Genomic DNA, 25,487 nt, shown 5'->3' on the forward strand with positions numbered 1-25,487 from the left:
CCTATTTGCTGACAGCACAGGAATGCTGAACTCAGGACTCCTGGGTTCAGGTCTAGATTCTGAAGGGGAGTGTGTTCAAATGGTTATAGACCTTGCTGCCCCTGTCCACCCCAATGCCCCATTCCTACCCCCCTCTGCTTATCTTCCCAGTTTCCCTCACTCCTTTCCATTCAAGTTAGTCTACATCCTCCAACTCTTCTTTGTTGCCTGGGTGCCAGTAAGCAGAACACTGAGAGTGCAAAGGGAAAATAGTCCCCCTGCTCTCAGTTCCAGTGCCTGATGCCACAGTGGCCCCTGGCAACCAGATGAAGTGGTTGCAGAAAAAAGTCCTGGTCAGCCCCAGCAGAGCTATGACAGAGCATGCTCAGCTGCAGCCTTGCCAATACCCACAATTTGATTATTTTAAAGACCCAGCTACTGGAGTCAGCTTATTACCTGAAAAATCTCAGATTTCATTAAAATAAAAAAGTAAGTTTCTAGTCCTCATGTTTCCAAAGAAAACCATGAAACTATGAACCTTAAATGATCCAATACCAGAAGACAAAAGGAACAAAATATATTATTTTAAAAATCTCATAATTTTTAAGCCAATGTCATGATTTTTGAGGGGCTTGACCTGTGTTTTTTTTTTTTTTTTTTTAAACGCTGAGGGTTGGCAATACTCTGCAGGGATGGCACATGCTCAGTTCGGCTGGCAGACAGGAACTCTGGGGATTGAAGAAGTCCAGCACAGAAGGAACCGTCAGAAAATAATGCTGCCAGCCTCTAAAATACATCTATTGAGTATGTGTGAACTGTGTTTTTTTTTTTTATTTTTCCAGAGGCTTATAACTTAACAGGGAAATCACAAGGACATCAAAAAGCACATCCTTGATACCAGAGTGACTTCCTGTCAAATTTCACATCTCTGCTCCAAAGCATGGAAGCACGGCAGCTGCAAGAATTTTTTAATATGGGCAAAACAACATATTTTCCCCTAACCTAACAGCTGACCTGTTTTGATAGAAACTTTCCCAAAAAAGTCAGCCTAAGGCAGACACTCACTGTGGACAATTTTAGCCCAAATGGTAAGGTTCAGCAGTTAGAAACAACTGAAAATAGATTCTTATCATGGAAAATGTTAGACAACCTTAACTATAGATATCGCTACCACTGTCACCTATAAATAAAGTCCATTTGTCACATGTCCACCCAATGTGACACATTATTTATATAGCTTAATATTATATGGACCAAATGTAACTGCATTGGATTAGGCCCATTGTGTATTTCTGAAATGGTTTGCAAACAAGAAAGCCAAACTACTTGGTAACATCTGTATGTCAATGACTTCTCTGTTATAGTTTCCTTATTTGTTGTATATTATTAACCACATCTGCTTTCTCTCCATATAAATAAAGTACTTCCCTATAATTTTCTCTAGAGGGCAGGAAGCAATTTATGTCCTGAGTCACATGTTCCTGACCAGGCTTCTAAAATGGAGCAAAGGCCTTGGGTAGACCAAGGTCTTTCACTGGCTCTCCTAGACGTCAGCTCCTGACATTTCCAGCCTCTTCAAATATGAGGAACTCGTTCTAGCCTTCCTGGAGCTATGTAGAGAATGAGGTAACATCAAATTAAGTTTTCAAGTGCACAGCAAGAAGCCTGCCAGCGGTTATTACTGAAGCCGTGGTGAAACCATTACATGGAAATATTACCAGTGTGCCCCACTACTGCGGGGTCCAGACAATGGATCACATGGCTAGCAGCAGCTAAGAGAAGGGAACCTTATTTGCAGAGGACTCTGCTTAAAGTGGAACTCAGTAGATTTTTTGGGAAAGTCTATTTTAGTGGTTTCGGCAAAACTTGTACATTTGAGACAATTTCTACATTTTTTTCATGTAATTCCTCCTCAGCTGACACCCAAAGGGCCAACGCATTGGGCCTCCCAGACAAGGTAGACAGATTCATGCTAGCATGCTAAACATAGCAGTGCGGACGTTGCTGCATGGCCAGACACTTGGGCTAGCAACCTGAGCTCTGACCAGGCGGCCAGGTGGGTCCTGAATGTGGCTGGGGCTCTAGATGCTATTATAATACACCTCTACATCGATATAACGCTGTCCTCAGGAGCCAAAAAATCTTACTGCGTTATAGGTGAAACCGCGTTATATCGAACTTGCTTTGATCCACCGGAGTGCGCAGACCCGCCCCCCCGGAGCACTGCTTTACCGCGTTATATCCAAATTCGTGTTATATCGGGTCGCGTTATATCGGGGTAGAGGTGTACCAGTAATAATAGCATCCAGTCATAGATGAGCATACTGAGACACAGAGGTTATGTCTACACTGCAGCTGGAAGTGAGCCTTCTAGCCCTGGTAGACTGACCTACACTAGCTTTACGTGAGCTAATGAACTAAAAATAGCTGTGTGGATGCTGTGGCACCAGCAGAGACTCAGGCTATCCCCCACAGCTCAGACCCAGGCAGTTGGGTGGGCTTAAGAGCCCAAGTTTCCATTGGTGCTGCAACATTTTTAGCATGGTAGCTTGAACCCTGCTAGTACAAGTCTGTCTAGCCAGGATGGGAGACTTGCTCCCAGCTGTAGTGTAGACATACCCAGAGATGTTAAGTGATTTGCGAAGTTGGGAGCAGAGCCCAGGATTCCTGACCCTGTGTCCTTCTTCAAATACCAGATCACACTTCCTACTCTCATCTGAAAGTCAAATCCCACATTGGTGGCTACTTCCCTGTCTGTGCAGTTAACGCTGCAACTGGGCTACAGGAAACCCACTGACATAAAATCACACTTCTGTCTGCAAATACATTACCTGCCATTGTTACAAACACCTAAGATAAAAATGATTTTGAGAGAGAGAGAGACATTATTTCTTTTTTATTTCATTTGTGTACTTTGTAGATTGGCAGGACTTTGTGTAAAGTCTGCCCATTGCTCAGTTGTTGAGGTGCAAAAGGCCCATGCAAACAGGGAGGAGAAAAACATTTTTAAAAAACAGAGAAATGTGACTGTAAAACCACAAACAGGCAGGTATAAGGTGGTAGGAACCTGACAGGAAGGTGTAGGTCCTGAAAGTACTTCTAACTTACTCTTTGAAATTGACTATATTTCAAGTTGTTGGTGTCTCTATACTATAATGTACAGTGATGTCTGATTTTACAGACAGTGAAGATTCAAGATCAAGGTGATGTAAAGGGCACCAGCACATTTTAAGACAACACCTACAGAAAGCGATCCTGTAATGTTCATGCAACTTAATGACTATTTAGGAAAGCGCTTATTAAAATGTTACTATTGCTTCAGTTTGGAGATTGATTCCACTCACCTTTCCAAGAGCCATCAGCAAGTGGAAATCGATAGACTCCCTGTATCTTAGGATTTGGAGGATGCCATCCAAGTATACCTGATCCTTACTGAAGCAGCCTAAAGGAATCAGAGTCATGGTATTGTTTTCAGGCTTTTTCAAAGCAATGCCTTTGCCAAAAGTAATTGTACACAAAATTATTTTATTTCCTGCCATTTAGATATTTTTGGCCGAGGACTTGCAAAATTTACCTGACACCCATTGGCTAGAGGATTAAGCCTACGTGAAAGACACTAAGCAAAGGCACTGGCCGTTAGGCAGACTAGCTTGCTGGGAATCTGACAGTGTAAGGCAGGGAGCTGAGCAGCTTTAAAACCCCCGGTCACAGAAATTTGCAGCACTATCATAACAAGCCCTGCCCAGGGCATAAAAAACAAGGGAGGGCAAACTGTGAACCTAAACGTCTTGACAGTGTCTCCTTTAACATCCCTTAAAAATTCCTTTACCAAATCACTTTGAAAGTCCTGAAAAAAAATACTGTTTTTCATCTCAATCATTGTTTTAAATGAAGGATCCTTGCCACTTCATAATATCCATTTTAGAAAACGAAGAGTTTAATTTTTCCACAACCCTTTGCACAAATCCTATCACCTGCCAACAGAGCTGCACAGGCCCCTTATTTTGAACAAAGCTTTTGGAGAATGAAGATGGAATGTGCTCAAACTACATAGGAAACCAACCTGGCTGGGAAGTATCAGTCCACCCCCTCTTGGCTCGTACACAGTAATCCCACCTAGTGTTGGGGTCCTTGACAAATCTCCCCACATCCTGGAAGAGTTGACTGAAGGACATTTGGCTAGCTTGATAGACAGTGTAGTAGAGAAGGGCAGCCCTCCATAGAAAGGGGTCTTTTCGGAACAGGACACTGTGAATACTCGCCAGGCCTTCCTCGGTAGGGTTGATTGGCTTTAACCCAAGCTTTTTACGTCCATTCCAATTGCACCAAGGCTGGCTGTTGTTGTTAATACCTCGAAAATAATGAGTTCCTAAAAGGAAAGAAGCAGGGAGCTTAGAACAGTAACAACCAGTGTCTCAAATAATAGTACAATTAGCTACCACAGGAGCTAACTAAGTTTAGGACCCAACTTCAGGATTCTCACCTATTGGGACAATGGGGGACTGGGAAAGGAGGTAACTTTGGCCTTGAGGACAGTGGAGAAGGTAATCAATGGTAATTAAACGAGTGGAATAGCACTCATCTAAGTGCCAACAGTGCAGGGTGTCCAAAGGGTGATTCCAGCAGAGATTTTCAAAAGGACCTATGGGATTTAGGAGCACACGTCCCATTGAACATCGCTGGAACTTTGTGCTCCTAAATCCCTGCAGGGAGATTTTTCAGAAGTGCACAACCCACCAACATTTCTCTAGTGTAGACAAAGCCTTGCTGTGGATGGGAAGTGGGGAGAACAGAGGAGGGAAGATTCAACATGCACGAGTATTTCTGTCTCCTTGAGGCTGATCATAGAGCATTACTGCAGCTGTAGAGGAGGCTATTGCCCTGTAACCAGAGGTTAGTTATAACGGTGGTGCAGGGCATTCACAGGCATAAAACCCTAAAAGAGTAACTTGGTGAAAGCCATTGGATTTCATCTGCGTTTGGTCTGGTATACTGGGGCAGGTTCACCCAAAACCTAGAAAAAGTTTGAGAAACTTTCTACTATCCTGGGCTAAATGTTTGTAATTACTGTATTCTATGTTATAGAGGTTTTTATACCATGCTCATCACTGTAGTGTCTGAGTGCCTTCCAGCAGTGCATTAAGCACTATGACTACTACACATATGTTGTGTTGTTTGTTCGCTCATCCTCTCCCCAGATAACTCAAAACCAGGGAGCACTTGCACAGATTTGGGGTTCACTGGCAACATTTCTCACATCTACATCTCTCAAGGTACTAGTTGGGTGTTTTAGTTCTACTGTATACTACAATTATAAATAGTCCTTTCTTATGCTTTACCACATCTACAGTAGGAGGGGCCAGAACTTCTTTTGGGTTTGTACAATGCCTAGGACATTGTCAGTGTTACTGAAAACAAATAATAAATAAGAATGCACATATTCTCTCTGGCATGAAGAATTCAAAACATGTGTCCATACCTATTTCGTGCCTCAGCATCCCTTCTAGCCAGTGCTCACGTGCAGTGGAAACATTGATAGTCAGAGTTGGGCGGCCATTCACCACTGTCATTGAGGCACGAGAAAGCAGGTCCTCAGTGAGATGAACTACAATCTAAGGAGAAAGAAAGGCTTGAGGCTTAAAAGAGTTCTTTTCCTTTCCTGCTTTTTGCCGCTTCTATTCTCCCTCTCACTCCCCCAGTGTTCTATCCGGACTCAGTCACATGCCTCTCAAGGCTCTTCCCAACAAGACGCAAATGAGTTTTTGTGTCTCTAGAAAGGTTCTGTTCCCCTGTGCCTGTGTGACGCCTCATTGACTTCAGTGGGACTTTGCATGAACATAAGGGTTCAGACATGCAAACCAGATGGCAGAACTGGAACCTAACTGTCCTACAGGGGAAACAGTGAAACTGACTGAACAAAAAGTGCGGTCAAATGCACTAAGTTAACAAACTGAGAAAAGAGAAAATAATTCTCTTTTAAGTCATTTATTGGAACCTTGCATATTACTAGTAGCAAGAGAAGGTAAATTAAAAAAAAAACCTGACAAATAGGTACTTAAATTGACTGAGCATATATACTCAGTCAATTTAAGTACCTATTTGTCAGGGTTTTTTTTAAAAATTATTATTATATATATATATATATATATATATATACACACACACACACACACACACACTTAAAAATACATTGAAACTAAGATTTATTTAAAAAAAATTCATTTCAAATCTTTAAAGGTCACCTACAGAAGTTGGAAGGCTTAGTATACTATGTTGCTGCACTATGATGCTTAATGGGCCACTTAATACGTAAATCCTATTCTAGTGGATTAAGTGGTACACAGTCCTTGTGTGGACTCTTTCCACAGGAGTAAATTTCACCGTGTGTGTGTGTAATATTCATTCCTGATATTCAGGTAAGACTAGACAAACCAATGAGGTCTACCCGGTAAAATTCAAAATCCAGCATAACTCTCCTGTTTAAACCTAATTCAGCATAAATGTATACAACAGGAACAAGAAATATAGGAAGCAGCAAAAAAAAAAAAAGCTTTGCAATATAAGATGACTGCAAATTAGAGGAGTTTGTGATACAGCATTAGAAAAACCCAGCGCAGGTTGGGGCAGATATACACATAAGTGACTAAATGGGGATGTGCTACTCTACAAGTAACTGAAGGGATAAGGAAGGAGAGTTGTTATTTCAGGTACACCTCCAAGTAATAGAATGAAATTAAGAATGGGAACACATAATTCAAGTAGCAGGAAAACTTCCTGATGAGATCTATTCCACAGTGTAATAATCTCACAAGAGAAGTAGTTGGAAGCCACATTGTTTAGATCATTTAAAACTAGAATGGACAAACCCATTAGAAAATATAATGTAAGGAGCAAGTCTATATTGACAAGGGACGCACTACTAGATAATCTTATAGGTCTTTTCTATCTCTAATTTCTGATTTTGTGATTAAAGGGGAAGCTTTTTCATTGATCCTGTGTGCATCCTACCTCACCAAGGCAGCCTTCTTTCACCATGTATTTCCTGACATGATTCCAAATGCGACTTTTTGGTAGCAGGCTGCCTCCAGTAGCCTGCTCAAACTTTTCATAGCTTCCATATTTCTGCAATGTCCGTTCCATAATATTGACAGACTATAAAAGAAAAATGCATAGCAGACATAAGTGCAATAAGATTACAGCTGCAGACTAGCAATTGTATTACCTCTGTAGCTATGGGACAAATGGTTGGTTTTTTTCCCTTTAACTCTTATGGGATACATTAGTGAACTCCTGTAGTTACATATAAGCTAATACCCTCAGTAATCAACTTCTGTCATCCTCAGAGCCACATTATGAATGCAAATACATTAAGAAAAAGTTGCAGGAACCTGGTTTACTCATATTAGACTCCTATGGACACCATCATGCTCCACACACCTAGTATTAGCTCAGTAAATGGAAACCAATTCCTCTATGACTTTGGGAAAAGTCACTTAAACCCAGATACTCAATGGGAGTTAGGCACCTAAATACCTTTGAGGATCTGGGCCTCTTTGTCTCAATGTCCCCATCTGTAAACCAGAGATGAAAATATGTCCTTTCCTACCTCACAGGGATGATCTGAGGGTTAAGGAGTTATCACTTCTCTCATTCAATGTACAAATGTTAAGAATTATTACAATCTCTCTGTTTATTTTTTTTTATATTTTTTAATTTAGAAATGCTGAATCATGACTGAGCATTCCTGATGATTACTGATATTTTAACCCCTCTGTACAATGGATGCACGTGTTTGGAGAGATACGGGGTGAAGGACTGGGAAATCTGTTCAGTTTTCCCATTTAATTATGGAACTATTTTTCTCGTAAGCACAAGAAAGGTGGCAAACAACACTTGACACACAAACTGATATTAAGTGTATTTATCTAGAAATGCTTATACTTTGTTGCTGAAAACAGAACTGAATATAGATAGCACAGTGTTCAGCCCTGTATGATGGGAACTGAGGTTATTGTGGCTGAAGATCTTATAGGAGAGATGGGGATAGCCTACCCCGATTTATTTTCAAATATGCCATTTAGTGCACTCCAAAGACAATAAAATACTTATGAAGATCAATTTTATGATATCCAGGATATGTCAACTTTAGTAGGGATGATTTAGCAGTAGCAAAGCAGGGAAGAGAACTCCTTCAGAGACAGGATGGCTGAGGAGAATTCAATTTGTTGGGAGAATTTTTACAAGGAGCTCCCAGGAACTCCAGCCAGCCAGTATTGCCAACCACAAATGTTAAAAAATCATGAAATTGACTTAACAATCATGAGATTTAAAAAAAATGGGTTGAGTTCTTTTTATTTCCCTGCTATTTTTGAGCCGTTAGGGTTCATTTGGGTCACATTTTCAAGCTTTTCTCTACAACCATCAGGGCTAAAAATCTCCTTTAAAAAAAAAAAAAAAAAAAAAAAAAAAGCTGATATTCTCTTATGTTCACAAGACTCCCGGAGCTGGAGCTTTCAGACAAATATAAAATATGAGACTTGTTATAAAACGATGAGAGTTGACAATGCTGCACAGGACTGTTTATAGAAAACTACCCATCTAAGATGACGTCACATCATTTCAAATGTATTCCTCCAATATTTCTTATTGCTCCCTTATTTCGGGCCTGATCCTAGTGCCCTCAAATACAGTTAATATGAATGGGATTTCAGGGTCTGCACCATTTTACAGGATTGGGCCTTGAGTAAGTATCTCTGAGGGTAGGACTAGACTGCAGTCACGGGGTGTGATTGTAGTTTGTGTAGACATATCCTGAGCTAGCTTTAATCTAACTCGCTCAGGTCCCAGAGTAGTGAAGCGTAGCAGTGCACACTTCAACGTGGGCTAGCCCCACAAGTAATTACCCATGGTTTCAACTGAAGGGCATGCTGCCACAGCTTCACTGTTCCAGGACCTGGGATAGCTAGATTAAATCTAGCTCGGGTGTGTTGACTCGAGCTGCAATCTTGAAGTGTAGACATAGCCTTAGTTTCTTGCAAAAACGAGATTTTAATTTTTTAATTATGAGAACTGCATCTGCAAACTGTGTTGCTGGTTATAGGCCTGCTCTTTCAAGATGCTGGAACCTCCCTGAAGAAGAGCTGAATTTCCTCCTAACTTCAATGTGAACAGAAGATCTCAGCACCTTCCCTGGGGGAGAGGATCAAAGTGAGAAGGAACCATACTTTACCAATGTTAGTCACATTGCTAAGCCTTAATGTACTACTGGAAGGTACCCAGATGCTACAATGATAAGGTCACTATACGAATTATATAAAATAGATTAGAACAGGACTGAGCCTTACCACATTAATACTGCAAATATAATACCACTTATAATAATGGGAAACACAAGACTTTTTTTAAAATGCTCTGACTCCCAGTATACTGCAATAATAAGGTGACTATGCACACAGTTTGCGACTAGATTATTCTGATATTTGGGGAACTTGGTGGGTAGACTTACTGTCCATAAAATATGAATAATTTAGAAACTTACACAGCTACAGATAGTCTTGTTTTGTTTTAACTAAAACGGAGCAATGCCAAGCAATCATCATTGGAACACACTATAATGTTATGCATGAGACATTCTTTAAGTATTGTAGCTCTTGGCTGAAAGAGAGAGAGAGATTCTCTGAATGCTGAACAAACATTCCACTCCATTTCTGATATTTTCCTATGATCAAGCTTAGAATGCTGCCTCTCACTTACTACAGTATCCAAAGGGCCTCCTGTGAGATCTGAAGGCTCTATTTAACTGTGTCGATCAGCAGCAAAGTTACTAAACTTAGCTCTAAAGAAGCCATTCTCCCTTTTTTATTTTTATACACAGGTTCAGGGGCAAAGGATATATCTGTGTATTACGTGTACAGTAATTAGCATGACCTTTCCTCCCTAACAGACATCTGCACCTGATTTACCATATCAAATTATTTACTGAACTGCTTTATAAGTGTCTTCCCCAGTCCCGGCCCCGGCCCCGGCCCCACAGTGATTTCTCTCTCTGCCGTCTGCCCAGGGCACCCAAAACATACTGCTGGGGAGGGTCGCGTGACCGCTCTTGTGGCTTCCCTTTGCTTCCCCATCAGAAAGTCATTTTTCTGCGGGTAAGCAAAGAAATATGTGGGGGACATAGATTCTGCGCATGCACAGTGGTGCAGAATTCCCCCAGGCGTAATCTAAGCAACATTTAGTTCTTAGTTAATAGCCCAGTTTGTTTATTAGTCAGAGAACCTGTGTGCTTTTTCCAAGTTTTTTTTTTTAAGGCTGAATTATTAACTTGTTCTAGCCATCTTCTGATATTCATTTTAAATGGATGCTTTCCTGTTACTGTGCAGATTTTGATCTGTGCTCTCATGCTTGTATACATCACTTATAAGTAAAATAAGTTTCCTACTTAGTTACAGGAGTACAGTTTACTTTCACTGAATAACCTGAATAATTCAGTACAACAGTTCTTCAGTTTCTCTTATAGCTTACCAGATCTTTTAAGATATTCATGTTACCTATTAGTTGCTATATATATCTGGTTTCACTGAACAATAAATTTAATTTCACTCTTTCATTTAAACAGAATGTCTCCTTTAATATTTTATCCTTTGGCATAGACTTTTCTTCACTGCTTTTTAAACAAGGAAATTCAATGAAGTCTGTTAGGTAAGCACCTGAAATGCTAAGAATTGGGCACCTTTATAGTCTCTGAGGCTCAAATCCCTTTGAACATGCAACAGAGATCTGCATTCACAATTAAACTTAATTGACCAATAATCTCTTATTCTGATTCCCAGCCCTCTTTTCTTCTCTCTTTCTTACCCCCAACATCTATTCAATTCCACCTCTCATAAATGAATAGTGGATAGCTTTTACTAAAATGCATTAAGATGTTGAAAATAAGAATTTAAATTAAATTTAACAGGCAGTTCTGGTAGGTGAAATTACTGCACTAATTGATCAGTAAAGGCCCAACTCTGCCACCCTTACTCATACTGAATGAACTCCTTGCAGGTTATAGTACTACTCAGCATAAGGGTAGCACAATCTGTCCCTGTGGGTACTATCCAGTTCTCATAAATGCCAATGAGAGCTTCTCAACTGAGAGCTAGATAAGGCCCTAAAACTTTCTGTCACAACTATGTTAAACTTCATAATTTAACCACAACAATAATACATTAACTATATAATAACCACAGTAATATGTTTACACAATGAACAATAGGGAGTGTTCCAGGCATGGATCCTGCCACACCTTGAGTGGGTTGTTAGTCATGAGGCCAAAGGCAGAGCAATGCAACTCCCCAAGAAGCCGTAGTATGTCTAAAGTTACCATGTACAATTATTTATTATGACATTGCCTTTAAAAAGCTCTTAAATAATTTGATCAAAATTGTAATAAATCCTTGTGAAAAAAGTTTCATATTTTCAATTCTGTAAATAGAAAAAAAATGTTAAAATCATTACTTTAATAGTCAAGTCAAAGTGCTTCACACACATTGCTAAAATTGGCCTCTCTACACTCTTGGGAGGACTGGGGGAGGTAATAATTGTCCCTATTTACTAGCTGGGAAACTGACGCACAGATAGGTTAAGGCCAAAATTTTCAGAAGTGGCTGCTGGTTTTGGGAGCCTCCGTTTTTGGAAGCCCAACTTAAGATACCTCAGGCCTGACTCTCAGAAAGTACTGAACACTCACAACACCCACTGACCTCACTTGTAGTTGTGGGTGCCCTGCACTTTCAAGCCCTATCGGTCTCAAGATGAGCACACCAAGAATGGAGGCAGACAAATTAGTAGCCACTTTGGAAAATTTGGTGGTAAGTTACTAGCTCAAAGTCACACAGCAAGTCAGTAACAGAGTCAGGAATGAAATCCAGGAATCCTGACTCCTGTCCCCTACTTTGATCACTCAACTTATCTTAAATAAAAATAAAAACTTTACAAAAATCTTTATTTTACATGTTTTAAGTGGCTTCCTACTCCCAAGACTTTCCCCAAGTCCTTTCTTTCTCCGCTTTTTCCACCCTAGCCACCACTCGAGGACTTTCTTTTTCATTTAATTTTTACTAGATGCTGAGTCGGAAGCAGCATGTGGCATCAGAATCATCTCTGTTGTTGGGGTGTGGAAGTGGGAGTAAAAGGCAGGCCTACCCTCATGCTACGGGCTGCTGAGGGATGTGTCCCAGCAGTGGTTTCAACATACTATTTCTGTCAGAACCAAGTATCTCATCAGGGCTTCAGAGAGATGCTTCAAACACGAAGGGCAGCCCACACTAGTCCCAGTTCAACTTTTTTAAAAAATTAAATGAAAAACAGCTCTCACTTAAGCCTTGTTAAGAAACAGAGATAAATAAGGAGGAGGGAGAGCTGGAAGGAATCTTGAGAGCAAAGTTGGGCAAGAGGAGTGGCAAAGATGATAAGAATAAGAACTAATCTCTAAAGCTAGGGAAGGGATGATATATGAAAAGAGCACAATAAATTAGAGTAAGGACAAAGGGATTGAGAAGAGATTTGAGGATGTGGATGAAAATATATGTACTGCCTGGTGCTGAGTAAGTTTGTTCACAACATGAAAGCTCATAGATAAAGGAAAATGAAGAGGTTTAGTAAATGCAATTACAGGTAATCTTTAGTAGATAATCCTGCATTTTGACATTGTTTATAGAGGAATGTTGATATTACCTGTGATGCAGTTTAGCAAATAAAAGCAGCTCTGACATACGGTACTATCCCAGAAGAATGCTCTGCCATTTAACTAATCAGAATGCAATATTTTCTAATACTACTTCATTATAAATAGCAGTGAGGAAATTTCTTTAGAACACTGAACACAAATGAAGCTCTCAGTGACAGGAAACTCCGATCACTAATGCTAGGCATGGGAGTCTCTGTAAACCAGTGGATGGAGCACTGGCCTCAGAGTCAGGAGACCTGGGTTCTATTGCTTGTTGTGTGACCTTGGGCAAGTCACTTGTAGAAAGAAAGCCCTTCCAGAATAATTATGGTAACCAATCAAAGCCTGAGAATGTTGCAAAAACACTGGGGCCTATGTCCTGTTATAGGGGAAATGCTTTATATACTGTATATAGCAGTATTTGACTACAAACTACTTGACATACTGGGTACTGTTGGTTAACTAGTTCCAAGAGTTGAACTGTCTCTTCAGAATGGATCAGTCACTATAAAAGGCTATAGAGTGTTCCCCCTTCTCTTCCCAAATTCATTTTTCAGTTCAGACTTTCAGTTCACACTGAAGTGAGGCAACAACTTGGTCCACACCTTAGCAAGAATATACAAGTTACTGATTGTCATTTTAGATAATATGTTGGTTCATCTGGACAAAATCTGTAAGAGTCTAAATTCAAATCTGTATGAAAATGAGGTTTTCTATTGCAAATGAAAAGAAATAGTGCCATCTGCTGGGATTGGTATTATTTGAGTTATGACTGCTCATATTTTGTTTATTTAAAGTCCAGAATCTGTTTATTCAATTTCTTAACAAGTCAGACTTTGAGATGATGTTATTCCTTACAATTTCAATCACTTAAAATAATTCATTTGATCAAGCCGTTTGCAGCTCTATCTGGGAAGAGACGTTTTCCCTTGCTATGTATCTGACTAATGAGAAACCATCAGAAATATCACGGTTCACTGGACAGAACACAAACATACTGAATTACTGTTGTATTATGATATTAAAAATTGTGGTTCTCTGCATTTAATTATAAAAAAGAAAAACTTAAAGTGACATGTCAGTCCCTAAAACCAGACAGCATATTGCTGAGGAACCATTCACTATCAGAAAAGGCATTTATTCATTATTACAGTGGTTCGGTTTACTGAAATAGGCTGAAAGAAATCAAACCTTTAAACAGATATTTCACAGGTTTCTGTATATGCAATCTTCACATAAAATGTTTTTAAGGTCTCATTTTTTAAAAAAAATTCCAACATACCAGGCTGAATTGTTTGTTTTTTCATAATATCACTAGCTCTTTTTGAATTTAAGTGCAATCTGCAAAATTTAGTTTAACAATAAAACTATTTTATTAGTTATAGAAGGAAAAGAGGACCTGAATTTGCAATCATCTATTTTTAATGCTTCTAAAATTATCCAACGAGGAAAAGGACATTTTTTTTTTTTAAAGACAGAAAGAGAAACTAAAAACCAAATACATGCTCCTCAATAAAGGATTTTTTCCCACTTTTTAGGACAGAGCAGATAAGTTATAAGTTCTGTTTTTCATAATGGTAATAATAAAACCAAGCTAGTGGGTTACATTAATATATATTTTTAATATAAATCTGCAAACTATACCTTTAAATATCATAAGGCAGCTATGTGAATTAATAAAAATGAATCTCTGAACACGTCCGTGGCCATAAAATTCTCCCTAAATCAGATGTTAGAGTCATGGGTGCTTGGTTTTTTTGTTTTCAATTTTTGCACTGAGCTTCTTTGTCATTTTGAAGTGAAATAATTTGCCTACTCATGCTCACAAACCAGAACCTACTACACAATGACAGAGCTTGTAACCAGGACATCACTTACAATATTTGATTCTCTGTTAAAAACACATTTTCCAAACACCCTTTATTTCCTAGGCTAGTCAAGGATCTTACTAAAAAAGCACTAGTGGAAAGAGGGTCACTTCTGAAACTGGGTAGATAAACCCTGACTGTGTCTTATTTTGTTTACAGTTAAAATAGTTTAAAGTTAAAATAAAAACATTTTGAGCCTGAGAATACATAGGTAGGAAGCCACATTACTAAAACGAATGGAAAACTCTGCAGATTAGTGATCAGACAAACAACATCATCCTAATAATCCACAATAATCCACACTGAAATTAGGCCATGTATCATAGGAAAACTGATTTATGCAGCTTTACCTGTCCCTGGAACAGAATTTCAGTCACATTCAAGGGCATGGGCACTGATTTGCTGCCTGACTGAGCTTGATGCAATGTGAAAATCCTTCCAAAGCTAATTAAACCAAATGAAATCAACACATGCTTATCCAATAATCGTGACCTTAAGGCAAGCAATAATGAATGTATGATTGCCCCCTAAATCCTCGTGTCATCAAGAGGACTGGCAGGTTTTCTAGGCTCTTTCCCTCCCTCCCTACTTCCCTCCCTCCAGCGCCCCCTTGAAACATATACAAAAAAAGTAATTACTATGTGGCCCCTTTCATGCTTTAAATGGGGTTAGAGCTACAAAATGTTATAGTAAAATCTTGATCCACAGAGCAGGCTAGTCAAAGAAAACAAGAAATAAAGAAAGGCATCTAGTAATTAACATTTTGTGGGCAAATCCTTATAGATCAGGGGTCAGCAACCTTTCAGAAGTGGTGTGCCGAGTCTTCATTTATTCACTCTAATTTAAGGTTTCGCGTGCCAGTAATACATTTTAATGTTTTTAGAAAGTCTCTTTCTATAAGTCTATAATATATAACTAAACTATTGTGGTATAAAGTAAACAAGGTTTTTAAAATGTTTAAGAAGCTACATTTAAAAATAAATTAAAATGCAGAGCCCCCCGGACCAGTGGCCATGACCCAGGCAGGGAGAGTGCCACTGAAAATCAGTTTGCGTGCCGCCTTTGGCACGCATGCCATAGGTTGCCTACCCCAGTTATAGATTATGATAGTATATTTCAGGTGCTTTAGTCCTGAAAAAATTTTTAAAATCAAAACAGGTTCAAAGTGAAAAGGCTGCTATAATACGGATGTGCATTAAGTACTTCTAATGTGGCATATAATTTGTATTCTGTCAAATGCCATATTTTCATACTCTATTTTAATGTAGCCTGTTATGAGATAATGAAGAATGTTCTCACCTCAGCAAACAAAACCAAATGCTGTCTTTATAAGTGGAAAAAAGTACTACAAAGAGGAGTGAACAAGGAGCATGTGTAACAATAACTATACCTGTTTAAGAAACTTGTTGGATGCTTGGCTGTGCTTAGCTAACACATTTGGCAACGCAGGATTTGCATATTCAAATTGAGGATTATAGGTAAAATCGGACTTGAAGAATTTAATCTTCTCTTTTTCCACATTGGAAGGCTTGATGGCAGTTAGTATACAGAGTTTTCGGCCAGAGACATCTACCTCTTTACCATGGCTTTTTGACAATTGAGGCTGCTTTGGCTTTGTTAGACTAGAAAAATAATGTCTCTTAGCCTTGCTTTTGGGTCGAGGTGGCAGTCCTATGCTGTTCCCGGCAACAGAAATACTGTGTGTAAACTTTGCACTGCTAGACACTGGGCTAGCGATAAAGATGGATGGCTGCCTGTTCATGCAATACCAGCCACTGCTGAGCAAAGGCAGTGGGACTTTGATCTTGCGGTGCTCGTTGCTTCGCGAGGTAGTAGAAGACTTGGTGGAATTTCTGTGCCTCTTGTGGTAGGCAGATGACAGCTTTCGAGAGTGGTGTTTTTTCTCCTCTTTGCTTTGCAGAAGGACATTGTAGCTACTGGTTCCTGTTGTGAAAATATCCTTAAGGATTCCAGAGGACTGGTGCTGAAGACTGCTTTCATTCTGAATGGTCAGCTTATGTTCTTCTGGATTTAAGACTGACTTTTTAGAGAGCTCTTGCTCAGGCCAGTGAAGCTTTTCTGCATTTAAAAAAAAAAAGAAAACAGAAAGCTAGAACAAATCTGACTGTTCTGTAATGACACAATAAACAATATACAATTCTTAGGACCTAACCGAATAACAAGTATGAAACACAGAATCTGAATACTAAATAACTTTACATGACTACAACTACCTTACGACAATCTTGATTTTAAGATAAAACGAAACAGGCATTTCTCTCTCTGTGCGTATGTGTGTGTGTGCATGCGCACGCATGTTTGTGTGTGTGAGCATGCATGTATTGTTAAACAAGCTAGATGTGGAATTTCAGGCCTAATTTGCACAAGCAACCATCAGCGCCAACTTTCCCCGGCGCTGGTGGGGGCTCACGCCCCTGGCCCTGCCCCGACTCCATCCTTTCCCCACCCCTGCCCTGCCCCCCATTCCAACCCCTTCCCCAAATCCACATCCCGTCTCTGCCTCTTCCCTGAGCGTGCCACGTTCCCCTCCTCCCTCTCCTTCCCTGCCGCGCGAAACAGCTGTTTCGCGGCGCAAGCGCTGGGAGGGAGGGGGAAAAAGTGGGCACGCAGCACACAGAGGCGGGTGGAGGCAGAGGTGAGCTGGAGCAGGGGGGGAGAGGGCGGGGAGCTGCCGGTGGGTGCAGAGCATCCACCAATTTTTCTCTGTGGTGCTCCAGCCCCGGAACACCCACAGAGTCGGCACCTATGCAAGCAACTATGCCCATCTCCATCTCCATCTGTCTAATATGGGTGTACAAACTCAGGTTACCTCCACACTACCCTCCGGATTGGCGGGTAGCGATCGATCTATCGGGGATCGATTTATCGCGTGTAGACGCGATAAATCGATCCCCGATCGCTCTCCCGTCGACTGCTGAACTCCAGCTCGGCAAGAGGCGGAAGCAAAGTCGACGAGGGAGCCACGGCCGTCGATCCCGCGCCACGAGGATGCGAAGTAAGTAATTCTAAGTCGATCTAAAATACGTCGACTTCAGCTACGCTATTCTCGTAGCTGAAGTTGCGTATCTTAGATCGACCCCCCCCAGTGTAGACCAGGCCTCAGTGCACATCTCAGCAACTACCATGTTTAAATTCAGGTGCTGTGCATGTGTATACACATTTAAATAGTTCAGTTATGTAATCAGCTTTTCTACTTGTGTTTATTTTGAAGCAAATTATGATTATCTTTAAAGATTCTTTCAAAAAGTAATTGCTGTTTACAAATATTGTGATCCTTGAATTATACAAGCAGTAAGGGGCAGTGTATAGGTGCACCTCACCAAAAGTAAGACATGCCCTCAGAAACTCTCCTCTTAGGCTATGTCTACACATAGGGCAGCATGTAGAGTACATACACTGTACGCCCCACTAGCATGGCTACAAATAGCAGTGAGGCACAGCTTAAGCAAGTAAAATAAAGACACACCAGAACCTTGAGCTATATACCCCTTCCTGGCTCTCTACATGTCCTAGCAGTACCTCTCCTGTCTACACTGCTATCTTTAGCCATGTAGTGTCCCGCTGACTCCCCACTGCTGGAGCCTTTTCCCAACATAGGGAGCTGCCAGAGCGAAAGACTCAGCAGTGGGCAGACGCTCTGGCAGGCAAGAGGCAGAGGGGAAAGGCCCCTGCCAGAACCTTTCACTGTCGCTTTTAGCTACACATTGCCATATGGCTGCTGTCTGCTTTTCACTGTGGCATGTAACTACATGTACCCTACATGTCACTGGCAGTGTAGACAAGACCTTAGACACAGTTCCTCAGGGACTCCTCTGTTGTGCTGGAGAGGAAAATAACGTGTAAAGTCCTTTAAGAGTGTGATTTATTCTCCCACGTGCATCTAGTCTGCTCTGCGAGACATTGAATAGTAGGGGCAGAACCACAGATCTCATCTACCCGCTACTCTCAGCCCAGTTGCTCCTGGTGTGAGAAAGCCACAAGTGCCAGGGCTGCAATGCAAGCAGCCCTAATGTTACCACACAATGGAGTGAGGGGTGCCTTAGTACTCCCTTTTCCACTGAGCAGCTGTGTTAGGCCTGCTAGCAATCTAGCCTATAAATAAGCCCCTTCGTTTTCAGTTTAAACCGATTTTGACTGAAAAAATCCCACATTTTACAAAAAGTATTATTTGTTTTTTTTCTGATTTTTCACTCTACTTTTGTATCATTCAAATATATACAAAAATAACTTGTTTTAGCAGGAAAATACAATACATTGCATGAAATATATGTATTATGATAATACATTCGTCTGTATGTATATGCAAAGCTACCTGTTGAAGTAAGGCTACATGTATTAGTCTGGAAGGTACATACAATAAACAAACAGGCACGCATGCAAGCTCTGAAGTGCATGCACATCTGAACATACTGATGAACCTCACACCCATCACGTACACATTTCAAGCTGTTAACAGATAACGGTTTAAATATTTGACACACTAAAATGAGAAGAAAACAAAAATCTGTATTAGAATACCTTTCAGAACACAAGGAAGTATTTGAAATTAAAAAAAAAAAAAAAAAAAAAAACAGGAGAAAAGGATGAACTTGAGTGTATGTGCTGCAAATGGTGTGGCTCAATTATTAAATGCAAATATTTAGAGGCTGATAGTTCTAAGTCTACAGCAGTAAACTGTTTATTCAAATGAACGTTTTTATTTGGGGATTCGAGATGCATTGCTTTTTAAAGTCAGAGGTGGCATTGTGTTTTTAGTTCTGTTTTAGTTCTGCAGCAAACCACATTGAATTCCATTAATCAGAGCATTAATCTACTGAATACTTCCCCCCGTCCTTCTGTCTACCAAAATAAACCCCAATATTTACCCAGAAAAAAATACTAATAGTTTTTTTCCACCAATTTTCACCTGTTTTTATTGTTGTAGTAATAAACACCAATAAATTCCTGGCAAAAATTAAAATAACCAAAACCGAAGTGCCCTACCTATAAAGAAACTGTCCCTCTCCAGAAAACTCCCCAGAATAAGCACCCAGAGAGGTGAGGAATATCTAGGATGTGCCAGCCCCTGCGAACAAATTTCAACTCGACAAAAATGGTAGGGTATATTCAGGTATTTAGTATGTTTCCCCAAACTCACATTTTTAGTTGCCAGGCAGTTTATCAGCTATCACTTAAATTAAGACTATTAAGAAAAGAGAGCAATTAGTACCAAAGCCATTTCTAAGGAAGTTAACCCCATATTTTCAAAACATCTACTCAAAGCTGTACAATATCAACACTCAGCTGGGTTTAAAAAAATGTACTTTAAAGTATAAACATGACAAACTAAACTAAATTCATCAAGCAAATAAAGTTCCTTAAGGACTGTGTAGCAAAGAAGTGTGGCCTCCCTCGGAGATTGACAGCGAGGGAGGGCCACACACACCCTGGTGGGCGGAACCAGGAAGTCCACACCAGAAGCAGAGAGGCGGGACAAGAACAGGAAGTATAAAAGGCGGGCCTTGTAGCTCAGTTGAATGGGAACTGTTGAGGGAGATAGATATGCCCTGCTTGCTGCTGGAGCCTGAGCCTGCAGGAGACTTCTGTGCAGGAGGCCCCTGACCTATCCGAACAGCCAGACATGCCTGACACCCAGGAGTTGCTGGGACTGCTGCTTGCAGTGTACCCTGGGGAGATGGAGGATGACCCTTGGATGCAGGTATGCCTAATGGGGAGTACAGGAAGCAGCCCAGGGGAACCAGATTACTGTCTGGCTGTGGTGCCGCTGGAGACACAGTCAGTGTTTTGTGGATGGAGTCCTTGCTGACCTGGTGACAGACCACTCTGCCCTGGGCTGGGATGTGGTGGAGCTGAGTAGGCACATGTCTCCCTTGCCACCCCACCTGGGGGGGGGAGCAGTACTCCCCCTCCTTAGGCTGGGAGGCCTGTGCTCCTCAGACACCCTTGCCTGAGCCCCATAAACTCTGCTTGGTGCTCCTCCCTTGCCAGAGCCCATAGACTGTGGTTGGTGCTTGCCCCTTGTGTGGGCCCCTTGTCCAGTTGGTGCTTGCCCCTGCCTGAGGGCTAGAGTACTAGACTGCAAGGTGCCTTGCCCTGCCCAGGGGCCTGGGTCCCTGCACTGTCCCTAAATACTTTACCCTGCTTGAGGGTGGGAACTCAAACGGTTTAGAGCCACGCCTCACCTAAGGGCTCGGGCCCTGGAATCATTTGCTGCTCTCCCTTTCCTGAGGGTTGAGCCCAAGAGACTGCTAATTTCCTCCCTTTGATAGACTGCTACTCCAGGAGCGTGACAGCAAAGAGGTGTGGCCTCCCTCAGAGATTGACAGCAAAAGATGGCCACACACCCCTACATGCCTAGAGACTGTGTTAAATCCACTTTCACTAAGAGAGTCCCTTGTCCCCTTGCTGGGCTGTGTGGCAGGGCAGCTCTACTGGCTTGGAGCCCTGCTGGCTTCAACTCTGCAGATGGTTCCTTCCCCTGTGACATCCCTCAGAGAGGAGGGAATCTCTACAGTGCCAAGCAGCTGCACATAAAAGTTAATACAGTCTCCATCCATATGTAGCATCTGTGCTGATTCCTTGTGGAGTTAGTTCACTGGCCCTATCCACTCCTCCCAAGCAGATCCTCAGCACTACAGGTGGGCTTCTGCAGGGCCTAACGGACTAAGAGGGTAGGTTGCCAATTTTGGTTGGATGCATTCCTGGAGGTTTCATCACATGACAGACAATCCCAGACGGTCGGCAACCCTTTAACAGGGGAATGATGCCCTAGATACACATTTCCCATTTCTGTGCCTAAATTATAAGGATCCATGGAATGGAGGATATGGCCCTGAGTATGCACAGAGTTAAACTTAGTAAAAACCTCGGGACTTGGTCCAGCGTTAGACATATCCAAGCTGTAATTAACTACATAAACAATAATTATGCTCTAAATAGAACATTAACAAAGGGATCATTAAATCCCTCAAAGGTAACTGAATCAATTTAATTCCAGATTTATTTTCCTACTAAAATTAGACTTGGCTCTCAGAACAAATGAGACAAAAAATAACACCATACCACTATGTAAGTTTTGATGCTTTATGAATTCATTTTAATCTTTCACACTGTACGAACTCCTGTTCTTCAGTGCTACTCGTGATACTGGTGCAAGCAGTAAACAGATCAATGTACTGTGGTCTCATGTACATTGTACATTCATGCAAAACATATCTAGAAATGGGGGAGAGGGGAAATACCACACACAGTCTTGGAGCGTCCTTCCAACACTGAAAGGATGAAGTTAGAAGTGCAGTAGAACTTCAGAGTTACGAACTGACCAGTCAACCACACACCTCATTTGGAACTAGAAGTACGCAATCAGGCGGCAGCAGAACCAAAAATAATAATAAAAAGCAAATACAGTACTTTGTTAAACATAAACTACTAAAAAAGAAAGGGAACATTTAAAAAAAATTTTGACAAGATAAGGAAACTGTTTCTGTTCTTGTTTCAATTAAATTAAGATGGTTAAAAGCAGAATTTTTCTTCTGCATAGTAAAGTTTCAAAGCTGTATTAAGTCAATGTTCACTTGTAAACTTTTGAAAGAACAACCACAATGTTTTGTTCTGAATTATGAACAGTTCAGAGTTATGAACAACTCCATTCCTGAGGTGTTCGTAACTCTGAGATTCTACTGTATTCGGTTATTTTCCCTGTTCTGACAAGCAGATATTACGTAAGATTAGTTTTGCTTTATGGTCCATTTGAGAGGCTTCCTTTACACTTGGCACAGAGAAGGCTTCAGGGCATTACAGTTCAAGTTTAATAAGATCAGTTTAATCAATGCAGGAGAGACTGCTTATCTAGCTTATTTTGCTTTGGTGTATACTGTAGTGGTGTGAGAAATCACAATTCCCAGCACAAAGAAAACAATATCAAGTATCAGTCCCACAGAGTATGGTGCAGTCAGGATACTCTCCAGTGGGCTAAAGTTCACAAGCCACATTAGTACACATACATTTTGCTACACAATTAAAGGTACTTTTGGCAACAAGAAGAAAAGGATTGCTCTCCTCTCTTTCTTGGGGAGAGGGTAAAAGGAGGAAGGTATAGAAACCTGCCTTCAGGCATTTATTAAATCTAACAGTGAGGCTCTTTGCCTTTAATAAAGGTGGATGCTGTTTAAGGGCAAGTTTTCCAAGTGACCTCAACGTAGTCTCTAAATGTGGGAGTGCCAATCTAAGTGCTGGATCATGTGAAATCTTAAACAAAATTTTGGGCACACAGTTTTGGTTGTGCATGCAAAACTGAAAGTATATATTTACTGACCACATTTGAAAATTTAGCCAGAGTATATACAAAACAATTAACTTCCAGCTATCTAACAGTGGAAATTTGTCACCTTCACTATGAACCTAACCAAAACAGTGTTGGGGTAGAGAAGGGTTTTCTATTGCTACAATGTAAGCGATTCCTTGGAACTGAAGTAGCATGACACAAGCATGTCTAAGAAATGATAAATGTGAAATAGAAGTAAAATGCAGAAAACAGCCCAAAATAAAATACAACCCCAGAGATTCTTGCATAGGGTGACCATATAGCAAGTGTGAAAAATCGTGACACTTTTATTTTTGGGGGAATAGTTCTTTATAGAAGACAAAGCCCCTAATACTGGGACGGTCCTGATAATATTGGGACGTCTGGTCACCCTACCCTTGCATCAATCTAATATCATGTGCCTATTTGGGGATGCACATGCCAATGGAGACTTTGGATCTAAGACTAAGTACTACTGCCAGGGCAATCCATTAATGGATCACCCAATTGTCTGCCAATCTCTGCACAACACAGGGCAGCAGCAGCAAATAATCCGAATCCTGCTGTGACTATCATGCATATGTGGGTGTTGCAGTCTGGGCTATAGATTCCCAGATCCATACAGCTCAAATATATGGTAAATGTTTCACCAATTGCCACCTCCAAATCTGTAGTTAGATTTAAATGTGCATTTTGCGAGAAAAAGCCTTACAACCAGCTGCCAAACACAGTATGGGCTCTTTAAATATTCTCCAACCTAGATTTACACAGAATATAACCAGGATTAATATTGTCTGAGACATTTGTGTTGGAAGATAAGGGTCAATGAATGAGCCAAAAGATGTGAATTATTATAACAGATATTATTTTCCCTAGATTATACAAAGGTCAAAAAGCATGTAACTGTTGTGCTGAATACTCTATCTGATACTGTAATCTTCACTAAATTATTTTCCAAAATAAAGTGGAAGAGTGACATTTTGAGACATAATGGGCAAAGCATCTTTGAAAAAGTGTCATGAAAATTCAATTGTTTTGGCATATAATCAATTCAACTGGTGACTGATAATGATTAAAACATTGATATTTTACTTGCCCTGGGCCAGTGACAGATTGATAAAAACCAGGTTTAATATATGTGACCTATTACCTCGGTTGTGCCATGTCACTGCCAATCCATGGCACGGTATATTTTTGGTGTCATGACCCATCTGAATAGTAAGCATGAGACCAGCCTGTCAGTTCACTGCTATACATGCAAAGAGGCCTCAAAATGGCACAGTCCTTCTTGCAAAATAAATCATCAATTTGCTGTTTTTCTGTTTTCACGTTGTTTTTAACAAGGATACAAAGAAAAACATACCCATTTTACTTCAGAAGTCTGAAATGTCAAAAGATGATGCTAAATAACACTCTCATATACCTGAATTTATTCAGATTGAAACACATTCATGGTTTGAAATGTCATTGTTTGTTTAAGACATGGCTACAATGTCTCTTGAAGACCTGCATGTGGAAGCAGGATTATATCTGCCCCAAACTGTCAAACAAAATTCTTAATGGCACTAGAGGATTGTTCCCAAATCCACCCGATGTTCTTAAGTGCTAATGTTAGAGCCTTCACCAGATGTGCGGCTATACATGCAGTAGGCCTGATTTCCCTCTCACTTACACCACTGTGTATTAGAGTAGCTCAACTGAAATCTCTGAGGTAGATGAGAGGAGACTCGAGTGTAATAATCTTATCTTCTGCCTAATGCCTCTACATCTGCAGAGGCTGACACACTTCAGTTGCTCCATCTAAGGGTAGGTCTACACTTACCCGGTAGTTCGGCGGCGAGCGATCGAACTACTGGGTTCAACTTATTGCGTCTTGTCTGGACGCGATAAGTCGAACCCGGAAGTGCTCGCTGTCGACTGCAGTACTCCTGCTCAGCGAGAGGAGTACTGCGGAGTCGACGGGGGAGCCTTTCTGCCGCATGTGGACCGAGGTAAGTTCAAACTAAGGTACTTCCAACTTCAGCTACGTTATTCACGTAGCTGAAGTTGCGTACCTTAGTTCGAATTGGGGGGGTTAGTGTAGACCTGCCCTAAGAGGTAGAATATCATTTGGGCCTGAAATGTCCTTCACTGCAGCAAATATCAGAAAAGTCAGTTTTGCAGATCTGTTAGACTGACTGAGGCCATGGTGCACAGCCATATTTGCTCTAATTTTGTGTGAGCTGTACCATTAGGCGTGCAAGCAAAAATGTACAAGCTATGCACAAAACACTGTCCTTGACCCATATGCTCCCAACTCCAATACACTGCAATGGGAGTTTTTCCATACAAGGCAGTACCAGATCTTAAAGGAAAACTGTCCACTTGAAATCTAGTATACGTTTTAGTGTTAGATACAAGTAGTTGCAGGCCCTATACCACCCCCCAAATCCTTCTGCCAATTGTTACAACCACATTTAAAAAAAAAAATCCCTCTCCTATTACTGCATGAGACCCCCACAATTAATAAGGAAAACTGACAAGGAAACAATTAAAGTGATTTGAAACATTGCTGTCAAATGCATACAGTGAGTAAACTAATGTTTTCCTCTTTTTTTTTTTTTTTTTT

The 25,487-nt window shown here is 40.8% G+C and overlaps 1 protein-coding gene across 3 annotated transcripts in view; it reads right to left on the reverse strand.

The window, feature by feature from the left end:
• The window catches only part of LOC113409533 (uncharacterized protein KIAA0895-like), a 50,810-nt gene that overhangs the window by 15,549 nt on the left and 9,774 nt on the right, over positions 1-25,487 (reverse strand). For all 3 annotated transcript variants that reach the window (XM_026663561.1, XM_026663560.1, XM_029914227.1), the window contains exons 2-6: positions 15,947-16,635; positions 6,988-7,131; positions 5,459-5,591; positions 4,043-4,348; positions 3,324-3,421 (exon numbers count right to left, since the gene is read on the reverse strand). In XM_026663561.1, coding sequence (XP_026519346.1) covers positions 3,324-3,421; positions 4,043-4,348; positions 5,459-5,591; positions 6,988-7,131; positions 15,947-16,635 — 1,370 coding nt within the window. The remainder of the gene's footprint in view (positions 1-3,323; positions 3,422-4,042; positions 4,349-5,458; positions 5,592-6,987; positions 7,132-15,946; positions 16,636-25,487) is intronic.

Source organism: Terrapene carolina, unplaced genomic scaffold (genome assembly GCF_002925995.2).
Source record: "Terrapene carolina triunguis isolate 2854851 unplaced genomic scaffold, T_m_triunguis-2.0 Scaffold33723, whole genome shotgun sequence".
Classification (NCBI taxonomy): Eukaryota; Metazoa; Chordata; order Testudines; family Emydidae; genus Terrapene; species Terrapene triunguis.